The sequence below is a fragment of the Topomyia yanbarensis genome, chromosome 1, assembly GCF_030247195.1.
Source record: "Topomyia yanbarensis strain Yona2022 chromosome 1, ASM3024719v1, whole genome shotgun sequence".
Lineage (NCBI taxonomy): Eukaryota > Metazoa > Arthropoda > Insecta > Diptera > Culicidae > Topomyia > Topomyia yanbarensis.
In genome coordinates this window covers 41,166,781-41,180,319 of record NC_080670.1, presented here as the reverse complement: position 1 = coordinate 41,180,319, position 13,539 = coordinate 41,166,781, and the positions used below count along the sequence as shown (strand labels likewise).

The following is a 13,539-nucleotide window of genomic DNA, read 5'->3' as shown; positions in this document are numbered from 1 at the left end:
GAGGACTCAGGAAGAGATCAACGCTTTTCTTGAAAAGGGCGATACTAACAGTGACACCATTCAAAGAAAATCAACAGTGAATATTTCCAGATTTGGTTTTATTTCCTATTTAAGAACTATTGTGTTTTTTACATCCTAGATTGCATGATTCAGTGATCGAAACCCAAAACTTCATAAAGTATTTGAAATTATTAAATTAAAATTTGTTTTTGCTATTGAAATTGACAAAGTGATAGTATCGCCCCTTTGGCGATTGTTTACTTTTTCGGTCCCACCTATCAGCATTGAAGTATCGCCCTTACGTTTTTTTACATTAACTACCATTTTACACCACCGATTTAGTTCGGGTTTTTTCAATAGCGATCATTGTTACTATTTACAGCTGGTATCAGCTTGATAATCCTAAAAAAAATACGAAAAAAACAGTTTCGCCTCTAAACTGCTAGCAAAAAAAGTATCGCCCTGTTTGTTTGCATGGAGCGTGGAGGGCGAAACTTTAAATAAACAAACAAAAATACAGTTTCGCCCGTTGTATTTTTTGCTATAGTTTAAGAAAGCAATATCGTAGAATCCAAATTTTTAGGTTAATTTGTTGCGTTTCAAAGCCCTCATTCGCATGTATGAAGAAAGCCTTATATTTATATTTGTAAGTATCGCCCTTTTCACAAAAAAAGCGTTGAGATGTTTCATGTTTTCGTTTTGATGCTTTTTAGTTGGACAATGGTCCAACTAGCGGAGGTTCAACTAAAAAGCTATATACCTTCGATGGTGTCTTTGTTTTGATATTGTTTGTTTGTTAAAAATTCGCGTCAAATAAATATAATCCTGCGATAAAACATGTATTCATTTTTTTTTCTGGCAGGGCATCATTTGTCGTGAAATTTGATATGTCAAATGCTTCTGATAGTGTCAAATCAAGACTGTAAACATATTTCTTTATTTTAAATTTAAATTTTATTTTCACGTTACTTGAGTTGTAAAAAAACATTGTTGTAATTACGAAAATCAGCTTAAAAAAGATGTTTTTCTCATTTAATGACCCAATTCAAAATGCTCGATATACTTCAAATGCTTCAACCTATATGGGATACAGTGTTATGGTGGCGCTAGTGTTTCAACGGTTTTTCATTCAAACGTTTACACAAGGTTTTTATACACGCAGAAGAATCAGACCTTTTTGAAACAACAAAACGTTTTGTTGAATTTCAAACTTGACGAGTGACTGTTTCAAACTGAAATGGGCGTTTCTCGAAAGCATGTATTTGGTTTAGTTCAACAAATACCTAGACAAATACTTTTGGTTGCATTTTAAGTTACTGAAACAAAATAAGCTTGAGGGGACGGGCATAGTGTACTCGGTAAATCCAACCCGAAAATAGGCGAATGACCGTAATGTTAAAACCTCTAGAATATAACGAAAAAAAAAATAAATTTGTTAGAGCGAACTGTTAAAAACCAACAGAATCTTTGTTTGATTTCAACTAAATTTGAGTTGTTCCTCTCCCAAATAAATAAATACCATTCCAGATGTCTTTGGAACCATTTCCAAACCTTTCATATAATACTCACAATAGGGATCGTTAGGGGTGTGCGGGTTTGCTGGCTGAATTTGTGGTTTTTTTTTAATTTAAAAATCAGAAAGAAACAATACAGGTTTAAAAATGATATGAGTGTACTCGTAAGAACACCCGCTATCAGTACATATGAAAAACTGGCACAATTTCTCCAAATTAAAGATCCCTATAATGGGAATACTACTGATATATTCCATCATTATAATTCAACTATTATCCCGCATAAATCTGTGCTATATGCCAACCATTGTATCAAACGTCGAAAACCCATTTCCAATATGGTTCGTTCAACAAAAGATTAACCATTGCCTGGTATAATATCGAACATAACCAGTGTCGTTTTTCCATGCTCGACCATACAAACGTTAAGAGCAGTCACCATACCAAAATATGCGATTTTCCATATACATTTTGACAACATATCATTCAAGAACTATACAGATTATGGTGGCATGCACATTTTAGATCTAGCGATGTATAAAATATTGGCGCAGAAAAAATGTCTTCCCATTCACATTTCAATTCTATCGATTGATGAAATTTCTTGAGCGTTTATTCAAAACTTCATATCTGCAATGAGTTACTCTCTTTCTTTACTTTCTCTTCTGTTAATAATTCGGTCACTTTTACATTTATCCCTCAACTCTTTGCATAATATCCCGAATAGAAATGTACAGTAACAAAACCATGATTTTCACTATGACAGTACAGTAATTTTACAATAATTTACAGCAGTGATGTCCTAGAACACGTTCTAGAACACGTTCCTGTTCTCGTCAAGCACGCGTGCTGTTCTTTATACAAGCACGCAAGTGTGCCTGTTCTTGCAAGACCAGTGTGCCGCGTGCTTCAAGAACGTGTTCTCGTTAATGTTAGAAGAACGGGAGCTCTCCGAGAACACGAACACGAAGTTAGAAGAACACATACCTGTTCGTGTTCTGGCTTCTTCGTGTGCCGTGTGCTTCGTAGAATCGGCACGTGAGTCGGCTCTGAGCTGCGTGCCGATAGCATCGCGGTGCTGTACAATTTTTCGTTTTTCTTATTGCATCTCGGGCGGATGAGAAACGAGCAGCAGCAAGCACATTGATGATTCAATGTATTGACGGTGTGAGGCTATGCGAGGGTGCCGTGAAAATATTGATTCGAGAGCGTAGAAATAGCGGGGTTGGCAAAGCAGTACACATTTAGAGCTAATTAAAATTATAAAGCTCTTTTAGGCAATTGGGAAGTAATGCGGGCTGTGGAAATAATCAACGTTACAAGTAGTATATTTTGATTAACCAACTTGATTTCGCCTACCGCCGATCGTCTGTTCGTGTTTACGAATTGTAGGAAATAGTGAAACATTGTGTCAACTACAGCAATATGTAGAATCATTGTCAAGTCGTGCTTGCAAATATTTGAATTTGTTTTCCGATGAAAGGGATATGGAGGTATTTTCGGTGGAAAAATCGGGTTTTAAAACATAAGGAAGGATAATAAGATAAAAAAATCAGGATGCTTTATTAATTAATCTTTATCATTTTGAAAGAAGTACAAATCAAATATTTTCTTTTTAAGTGTGTATATCTATATTATTCATTTTCATAATGAAGCTCAACAGAATTGAATAACATATCATTTAACTTGACGAATAACACATTTTCCAAGTTTTTGTCCAATAGATTAAGTCGGCGATCGTTTAAAATTATACCCAAAGCACTGAATGCACGCTCCACAGATACTTGGGTTGCTGGAACAGATAGAGCCACTTGTGAAAGCGCATACAGCTCTGGTTCTTTTAGCCGCAACCCGTACCAGTAATCGAGTACGTTCTCATCCGTCGATAGACGTATCGATAGTTGCAGTTTTGACAACTTTTGTTCCATTGGCTCTTCCTTGTCAGTCACGTGCAGATGCTTAGCTTGTAACATTGCTTCCAGCTTCGATGTTCCTGGGGATTCTAATACTTTAGGCACTGTATTATTGAGTTTAAGTTGTTCAGATAATCTTAAAAGATGTTGAATTGCTGTTTTCTTATTTATCTCACTCATGAAGTCTGATAGAGCAAAATTTACCCTGGGGTCCATATAAATAGCAGCCAAGAAGGCAGAATTCGTAACTAATGATTCTTGCCTTTTCTCAATTGCCTGAATGAGACTTACGGACATGTTAGATTTGATTTCTTTCAATTCCAAAATAGTTGAAAGCATAATGATGAAAAAGTCTCCCATTGTTAAACTTGCTGACTGCAATTTCACTGTTGCTATGTAAATGGGATGAAATGACTTCGAAAAATCCCGAATAAATGCCCAAATATTTTCGTGAATTGCCACTTCGTTATTATCCTTCACAAGCTGTCCAATGAAATCTTCATTTTCTGCGAAATAATTCGTCATCGTAAATGCGGAATTCCACCTTGTTTCAACGTCTAAGGTTGGAATTTTACGATTTGCCAGTGCAAACTCCGCTCTAAATGATTTGCGTCGCAGTATCTTAGCTGTATTTCTTACAATGGCAAGCTTTTTCGACATTTTAAGACTTTTCATCGTGTCATAAACCGCTAGCTGAAGGGTATGTGCAGCACAGCGAATGCCGGTTAAAAATCCCTCTGTGACCAATGCGGTAGCCTGTTCCTCGTCATCATCTTGACCGATTGGCTGGATTTCAATATCAGATTCACATTCAAATTCAAAACATGACTTCTCGTCGTTGGTTTCGAATCCTTCTGCAGTTTCGTCGTCTTCCATTTCTACGTGCTGATCTTTTTGCAGAAGCTCTGCAGCTTTGATAAAGTTAGCGCCGTTATCTGTTGTTATCGCATATACCTATATTCACCACAAATAAATCAAAACATGATATAAGAGTTATGTCCTTACGGATTTAGAAAAAAACGAAATTAAGAAAATGATTCAATACTAACTTGATCAATTTCCAAATTAAATCGGTTTAATATAGCAATAACTTCTTTCTTAATATTTTCAGCTGTTTGAGAAACTTTAATGTCTATAAGGCCCAAGGTGCGAATTATAATCACTTTTCCATTGAGATACTGCGCGTTGATCCCCAATATATTTCTTCCCTTTCGTGTTGCTGAGTCCAACTTTAAACAAAACAATTTATTACTTAACTCCAGCGCAATTGCTTCCTGGAACACTATCGCTGTGTACTCCACTTTTAAAGCGATGTTTTTTCTGTTAATGTTAATTTTTCCGAGACCAGATTCAATAATTTTTAATATATCCGATAAGCCTGGTTTCTCAAACACATTGAAAGGAAGGCCTCCAGATGTGACTGCTTTTACACATGACTTGACATACAAGTTTTGATCAATTTTGACAAGTATCCTAGATTTAGCACGGTCAGTAGTGTCCGCCGCACGTTCCGGAGTTTCACTCTGAGACTCGCAAGAGAACAAATTGCAATACAGATCGTTGTGCACATGCTGAAGATGACGCTTCAAATTACTAGTTTTTTTTACGATTTCCTTGTTGCAATGTTGGCAAATTGCAGTTTTATCTCCTGCTTGAAACTGATTCTGGATGATCTGCGAGGATTCAGAAATGTCCTGCTTCCGTTTTTTATGCTGGGATGACATCTTAATGACTTGGGTACTATTCACTTTTATCCACTTGATAAATACTGGAGCATACACTTTTGTTAACTAACTTGAATTTTTAAAAGTGAGGCAATTTATAACATCTCAAGCTCAAGCGAACGCTCTTCCCCCTCTTCGTTATTTCCCAAAATTCGCAAGAACGATCCATCTCGAACTATATCTTCGGCAGTAGTGCACTTCGGATCTTATTAGAATTTGCGAAAACGCTTAAATTTCTGTAGAAAAAAGGAGCGGACATATATGTATATGTGTTCTTGTAAGAGTTCTCATTCCTGCTCGTTATTCTACTAACGTTTTGAAATAAATCGTTGCTGAAAAATATGAGCTTCGAAAATTGTGCAGAAAACCCCATTTTTTGGTTCTATTAGAGTGAGCATTCTCGTTAATTACTAAGGGTGGGCGAAACGCGATTCTGGTCTATGCGGTACGAAACGGAACGAATAACTCGTGCGATACGAAATTTCAATAGTAGATGTTCGCAACACGAAATTCTATTTTGATGAAAACATTTGCGAACTATTGCGAAATTTTCCAAAAACTTTTTAATATAAGGAAATTTAATTCTTTTTAATACTTTTGAATAGTAGAATGTGTCCAACTATGCAAAATGTTTGTAACTCATGCTAAGCGATCGGAGATTAAAAACATTTTTCAAAAATGTGTGACTGCATATTTGTAAAAATAGTCAGGAAAAGCCATATACATTATTAGAGCAATTATCTCTTTTCTAGTGAGCCCAAGGCTTACTCGGCCAAAGAAGCAATCTAGAAAAAGAAAATTACAATACATTTAGTTCTAGCGAATTCTGAACTGTTACATCTAAGTCTTTTTTGCTACGATTATAGAGGTTTTAACCTTAATCATTTGCCTCTTTTACAGGTTAGAAAAAGTTCTAACCCTATGTGCGGGGTTGGGACACGAACACAGGTGAATTGTGTTCAAGACCAACTACGCTAAGCCTTTTTGAGAGTCAATATTTATTTTTTTTTAAACGTATGCTCGTCAATCTAAATTTTATGATGAAACAAGTATTTGTTTTCAGGTAATAACTGTTAGATTATAAAAAATAAACTCGAAAAATCTACCTTTTCCGCACATCATAACTACAAATGCGCAAAATGAAGTTTCTTAGGATAAAAAGATTAGGTTTGAAGTGCATTTCGTGGAAGATTTCCACTGGAACTTCTATAACAGTTATAAGACTTAAAAAAACAGGAATCCCAGAAATTATTTCATCATATGTTATTCAAAGCTTTTCCGAAGACAGCAAATATGTATCATTCATTATACTAGTCAAGCCCCCTTATTAGGTCACTGAGCACAAAAACAAAATTATTTCGGAATATCCAATTTCATTCTTCCTTTGGTTTTTTGGTTAATATCTCGTGTGAAAATTGCCCGATCAATACAATCAATAAACTGTTCAAAGCACGTTCTCCAGCCAATAATATAAAATTACATGTAGGGTTACAAGCGAGCACAGTCGATATAAAAAAATTAAGAATGGTCGAAAATTATACTTGTTGCAGCTTAGTCGCTTGAAACCTAGATAAATTTATATTTGGTCTACCCAACGCTACACATTTTCGGAAAGAGTAGAACCTCACCTTTCGAACTGTATGTTTCATCGGTATTTTTTCGAAATATTGGCGAATAAATGCAAAAACTACCCAAAGCTTTTCAGAAAAATCTCAAAAACGCTTTTTTAAAAAAGAAAACGGGTATTGTTTTTGTGTTAAGCGACGCAAACTCGATTTTTCTTAGCTTAGCTTACTCCAAAATTTGTAAACTAGTGTTATTAAATTTGTAAATAAGTCAACCTGGTGCAGATATCTCAATTACCTTTGAATATGCCGTTAACGCTCAAGATGGACGACTTTTCTCTGTGATTTAATTGTATAAAATGAGTAAGCTGTAGTTTGAATTAATTTATCATTAGTGCAACATGCACATAACATATCAGATAAATCGTTGCTCCGATCAGCTATCGAAATCTGTCCAGTCATCGCAAGTCGGCTTTAAGAGTTGAGAATAACTCCCGATGCATCGGTGTGCCTTTCAGTAGATAAATCGTTATAATTTTTATGGAAAATCGATTTAACCAAGAAACAACTCTAAAATTAATTGAATTTTGATAAATTTCGAAAAGTTTCGCAAACTTTGCGAAACAGGCAAAAAAATTCGCAAAATTTCATCGAAATCTGCGAATTTAAACGAAATTTTTCTTAACGTTTCGTCTCGCAAAGTTTGCGAAAAATTTCATTTCGTTTCGTTCCGCCTACCCTTATTAATTACTGGGCCTACAATCGCGGAAATGCGTACATATAGAATGTTAGCAATATTAATACCTCATTTCTAAGAATCAGTACAATAACTAAAATTGGGCGAAAATTGCGAAATAACGGTGTTGAACAAAGATGGAAAATGCTGCTCTAACCAACGACTTGAAATGAAACTTAATTAATTAAAGTAGGATGAAAGTTGGCTTCTTACGCTTTCTAGTACATTCGAGATTCAAAGCTTTTTCGGATTAGTGATAAAAAAATCAAAATATTACAGTAAAATAGTTAACTGCGTATACATGCGAAATCACGAAATAAATCACTTAAGTATTATAATAGTGTTATTAGAACCACCGAAACATTGTATAAATATTATTAATTTTAGAAAAAAAAACACTGATTTGAACTTCAATAACGCTGGTAAAACGCAATTTTTGAATTAACCTAATTTGGTTGGGACAGAAAATGTAAGCCTAAAAAACAAACGGAACCAAGAATGAATTTTTCTTTTGGTTAATTTAAATACACAACTTGTAACGTTGATTATTCTCACAGTCGGCATTACTTCTCAATTGCCTAAAAGAGCTTTACAATTTTAATTAGCTCTAAATGTGTACTATTTTGCCAACCCCGAACAGGAGAATCATTCAATATTAACGGGTTAGTTTATTTCGAGGGACGAGGGACTTCTGCTCGACCACATTTCACGCCAGATTTATTATTCTGTTTTTATATGCTATTTCTACGCTCTCGAATCAATATTTTCACGGCACCCTCGCATAGCCTCACACCGTCAATACATTGAATCATCAATGTGCTTGCTGCTGCTCGTTTCTCATCCGCCCGAGATGCAATAAGAAAAACGAAAAATTGTACAGCACCGCGATGCTATCGGCACGCAGCTCAGAGCCGACTCACGTGCCGATTCTACGAAGCACACGGCACACGAAGAAGCCAGAACACGAACAGGTATGTGTTCTTCTAACTTCGTGTTCGTGTTCTCGGAGAGCTCCCGTTCTTCTAACATTAACGAGAACACGTTCTTGGAGCACGCGGCACACTGGTCTTGCAAGAACAGGCACACTTGCGTGCTTTTACAAATAACAGCACGCGTGCTTGCTAGGAATTCAGAGCAGGTACGGTGCGGCTCGCGTGGTGTTCTAGGACATCACTGATTTACAGTATGTTTTAGTGTTATGCTACAATACAAAAACAATAAACTTTAACGTTTTTACAGTAAATTTCAATGTAAAATGGACTTTTACAGTGAAAAAGGCGGGTGGTTATGTATCTTAACATTAAAAAAATCAATTTTTCTCCATGCATTTTTTCTCGAAAACAGTAAAATTTAATGTGAATGCACTGTATCATTTTTTTTCTGAACAGTGAAATTTATTGTTATATGAAATTTTATTGTAAATCTACTGTGAGAACTTGGCATCGAACAATGTTGAAACAGTAATAACTATAATATTCATTGTTTTATGATTGATTGTAGGGCAAATGCTATTGTAAAATTCTATCCGGGATGCTAATTAAAACCACCGTCTTTCGATCTGTACTGTAAAATAAGTGAAAAGTGTTATAGTGACGCCGTAAAAATCGAAAGAGAAAGTAAACAAAGAGAGTAACTCATTGCAGATATGACGTTTTGAAAAAACGCTCAAGATTTCATTTTGTTACATGCAATCTTCTGATGAGAGCTTGGTTGAGATTAACTGGACTGTCGCTTTATCCAACTGAGCTATCGCCGTAATATTGGAAGATGAGGATTTTTGAGCATGTTAAGCTACAGGTATTTGGAGCAGCGTAAACAGATATGCGAATAACAAAAACCACCAGAGCAATAGTCACCACTTGCGCAAAAGTACAAGGTAGTATACAAATCTCCAATATAGGATACACGGAAGGTATTGGAAATGGTAACTAAAATGAGTATGGTAGTATAATAGTTGAATTATAATGGTGGAATGTAGCAGTAGTATTCCCAATATGGTGAGTATTATATGAATAGTTAGGAAATGGTTCCGAAGATTTCTGGAATGGTATTTATTTATACGGGATACTACCATACTCATTTTCCAATACCTTCCGTGTATCCTGTATTTGAGATTTGTATACTACATTGCACTTTTACGCCGCAGGTTAATATTGCTCTGGTGGTCTTTGTTATACGAATATCTGTTTACGCTGCTCCAAAACTCTGTAGCTTAACATGATCAAAAATCCTCATCTTACAATATTACGGCGATAGCTCAATTGGATAAAGCGACAATCCACTTTAGTGTCAACGAAACACTCTACAAAAGATGGCGTGTAACAAAATAAATCTTCATCAGTCGATGAAATTGAAATGTGATGAAAGGAATGAATCTTTTTTTCTCCACCTAATATTTTATGTATCGCTAGATCTAAAATTGCACAGACTAGCGAAGTGTCAAAAATTGCAGCCATCAGATAAAGCGGAACGCAAATATTTAAATCTATCCAACTGGTTACTAATAAAATCTTAGTGTGTAGTACTCTACTGTAATTGCGTGCGGGACTCTCACCGGTTCTCACAATACATGGGCACTCACCTATACTAATGTACCGTAGAGCGAAAGAGAGGGAGTGTCCGCTGCTTCGCCATCTCAGTTGCAAAGTGAAGTGTGGAACAAAAAACGCAAGAAGCAACACGACGAATAGATTATGAGTTTGGTAGAAGTGCTGTTTTGCATTACGGTATTTTGTTGAGTTAAATTTCCGCTCGAATTGCGTGTTTTAATTATTGTAATCTATTTCAGAATATTTTGTAAGTAGCAATGGATGGTATGCCGTAAAAATTCGTAGTTTAGTAAAGTGTGGATCACCAAATTATCGTATCTGGAATAAAATTAGGTCGACGATTGCGAAGTGCAAAATTTTGGCTAATTTTTTTTCCAACCAAAATTCCGTTAAATTCGACGCCACCGGATACGGTCCTTATCAGAAACGGGGTCTGTCAGCTGAAAACAGTTGGAAATCGAATACCGGGAAAATTCTAGCCGAAAGGAGGGAAAGTGTTGGCTTTGACAACGACGACGGTGAGGAGCGAAAAAAAAACTTTCCCCAGAGAAGTAAAAAAAAGGAACGGGAAAGCGTGTTGCGTGAGCGGGTGCGAACCAGAGCACGAGAAAGAGTGCGAAATCGTAGGGCGAAGCGAGCTCAGTGGACACCATCAGGCGTCGGCTCTTCTGTTGTTCGGCGTAGTGTCAATTGAGACGAAAAGGTAAACAAAACAATGCCGCTTTTTACAGGATTTTTCATGTAAAACGAATATAATATATTATCGGTTATCACTCGGTAGTAGGTAGTAGTCATCAGTGCTAGACCTTGATTTTGACGTAATATTTACATACATTATTTACGGTAATTCCATGCTACCTTTTCAAACAAGTCTTGTTTTGCTGATTTTCTCCCAGTTTGTCACAATTTCAACCACAAGCAACTTGTTTATACTTTTGCACTGTTCAAGTGAACAATTATGATCGATTTTATTGTATTAAGGGTTGACCGAGGCGAAGAACTAATCCGATTAGTTAGCCAAATTATAAGTTCACCTAACGTTCATTTTTGTTCTATTGTTTCTTTCCAGAGCAAGTTTTTCACCAGGCTCGATTCGATTGCGTTGGATGGCCGGTATAGGGCGGCACTCCAATCTGGACACAAAATGGACGATTTGGAAGCACAAGGAGATTCGGAGGATCATTCGCGGGTAATAATCCACATCGATATGGATTATTTCTATGCCCAGGTTGAGGAAATACTCGATCCCAGCCTTAAGAATAAACCTTTTGGGGTAAAACAGCGGTTCAACATGGTCACTGCCAACTACATTGCGCGGGAGTATGGCGTGAAGAAATTGATGCTGATCAGCGAGGCGAAGAAACTCTGTCCCGAGCTAGTGCTGGTCAACGGAGAAGATTTGACCAAATATCGCCAGATGTCGGTGAAGATCAATGAAATAATGCACAAATTTACTTCCAATGTAGAGAAATTGGGATTAGATGAGAACTATTTGGACGTAACGAAGGAGATCAATCAACGGTTGGAGCAGGGACCGAGCATTGAGCAACTTCAAACTGTGGAAGGGTTGATACATCCGCCCGTCGAAGAGCCGGGGCTGTCGCATCGGGAGGCATTTCAAAGGGCATGCTCCTGTGGCTGTGATCGAAGGCTGATTTTGGCATCTCATATGGCGAAAGAGATTCGTGAATGCGTTTTCCGGGAGCTCGGTTTAAGGTGCTGTGCTGGAATCTCCCATAATAAGCTGCTAGCAAAATTAGTAGGCAGTGTTAATAAGCAGAACAAGCAGACTGTGCTACTGCCGAACTATGGGGCCAAGTTTGTGGCATCGTTAGGGCCAGTTAAATGTCTGACTGGAATAGGAGAAAAGACAGCGCAGCTTCTTGAGGATTGTAACATTAAATCGACTCGGGAGCTGCAGGAGGTATCCCTGGAAACGCTCAGCAAACGTCTTGGCCATGAGCAAGCTAGCAAGCTGAAGGACATGGCGTTCGGGAAGGATGACACCCCAGTTAAAACCACCGGAAAGCCAAAATCTGTTGGGTTGGAGGACTCCTGTCCGGCGATTTCTATTCGAGCGGATGCCGAAGATAAGTTTCGGCACTTGCTAGTTCGGTTAGTGAAAAATATTGCAGATGATGGTCGTATTCCGATAGCTATTAAGGTTACCGTCCGAAAGCATGACTCAGTGAAAAAGTCTAGCCACCGTGAGTGTAAGCAAGAAAAACTATTGCCTTCTAACTTTCGACACAAAGACGGAAAATTGGTGCTGGCGGAGGGTGCTCAGGAGAAAATTCTGGCCACTGTCATGAAGGTGTTCGAGCGTATGGTTGATCTGCGGCAACCATTCAACATTACCCTACTAGGATTATCGTTTTTCAAATTCCAAGAGCGCAAGGCCGGACCGAAATCGATTGCAAACTTCCTTATCAAGAAATCCGATATCGAGGTACAGTCAATTACGAATCTTAGCAACGAATCACTCACATTAAGTGACAGTTTCGTGTCCAATAAATCCTTTCCCATTGCTATGGACTGTGATCAAATGTCAAACACTGGTTTCTCAGATTCTGCCTCACTAGCATCTCTGTCCGGCTCGGAATCGGATGCCGAACCTTCTCCCAAGAAATGTCGCCGATTGGTAACGTTCCTCGCACGGAAAAAGAGCAGCCTTCTTGCAGCCAGCGAAGATGATCTGTCATCTCCCAGTAAACTCAGGGTCGCCGATCTTCGATTGAACTCGAGAGAGTACGAACAGGAGCCTTCCAGTTCATCGGACATTGCAACCAGCTCTAAATTTGGTGGATTTTTCAAAAATCACCTTTCCTCATCTACACCTGCTAAGCCGTCACCTTTATCAACTGTAAGCGTAAGCAACAGTAACATCAGCACCAGCAGCACCACCCAGCCTGCAACTGCTGGTAGCGAAACTAGTTTGCCTTCTAACGTCGATCCGGAAGTTTTCAACGCACTGCCAGCGGATGTCCAACAGGAGCTACTCCAGAATTGGCGTTTAGCTAGCCCTGCTCAATCCACCAGCTCATCAACGGCGGCAACGTCACCGACAGCCAGCAGTTCGAAAAACACGCTCCATCGATACTTTGTTAAGAACACTTAACGGCGGTGCTCTCTGTCTGCTCTTAAACTAGTTGTAGGATCAGTTTTATTTATCAAAAAATCACAAAAAGTTTTTGTTTTTTTTGTTGCTTTGTCCACTACGTTCGGCTGTAAATACTATTACGAGTATCACGCTAGCAGGTTTTCTGTTCTTTATTTTTTTCTAGTATTCTCCAAGGTTTAGCGATTCATATGAAAGAAAAAAGAGAAGTTCTTCTTAGCAAGGAACTGCTGAAAGACATTATCTTGTAGAAACTCAACCTGAAAATGGTTTAGATGTTCCAAACATAAATTTTATTAAGATACAAGAAAATCAATAAAAACGAAATTGTGGTTCGACCTGGATGGTAACCATCTAGGTGTTACATTTATTACGCATGAAAATTTTGATTTTCAAGGAGAAATCATGTAAATCGATGTC

General features: G+C 37.6%; 1 protein-coding gene across 1 annotated transcript; it reads left to right on the top strand.

Annotated features, from left to right (window-relative positions):
- The first annotated feature begins 10,082 nt into the window (after positions 1-10,082).
- LOC131677445 (DNA polymerase iota) lies at positions 10,083-13,492 on the top strand. Its single transcript, XM_058957278.1, has 3 exons — positions 10,083-10,178; positions 10,241-10,704; positions 11,071-13,492. Exon 3 carries the CDS (start codon positions 11,146-11,148, stop codon positions 13,117-13,119), a length of 1,974 nt encoding a protein of 657 aa, XP_058813261.1. The 5' UTR covers positions 10,083-10,178; positions 10,241-10,704; positions 11,071-11,145; the 3' UTR covers positions 13,120-13,492.
- The last annotated feature ends 47 nt before the right edge of the window (positions 13,493-13,539 follow it).

What these genes read in the sequence shown, in the direction of transcription:
- LOC131677445 (XM_058957278.1), top strand. Translation starts at nt 11,146, where the DNA reads ATGGACGATTTGGAAGCACAAGGAGATTCGGAGGATCATTCGCGGGTA.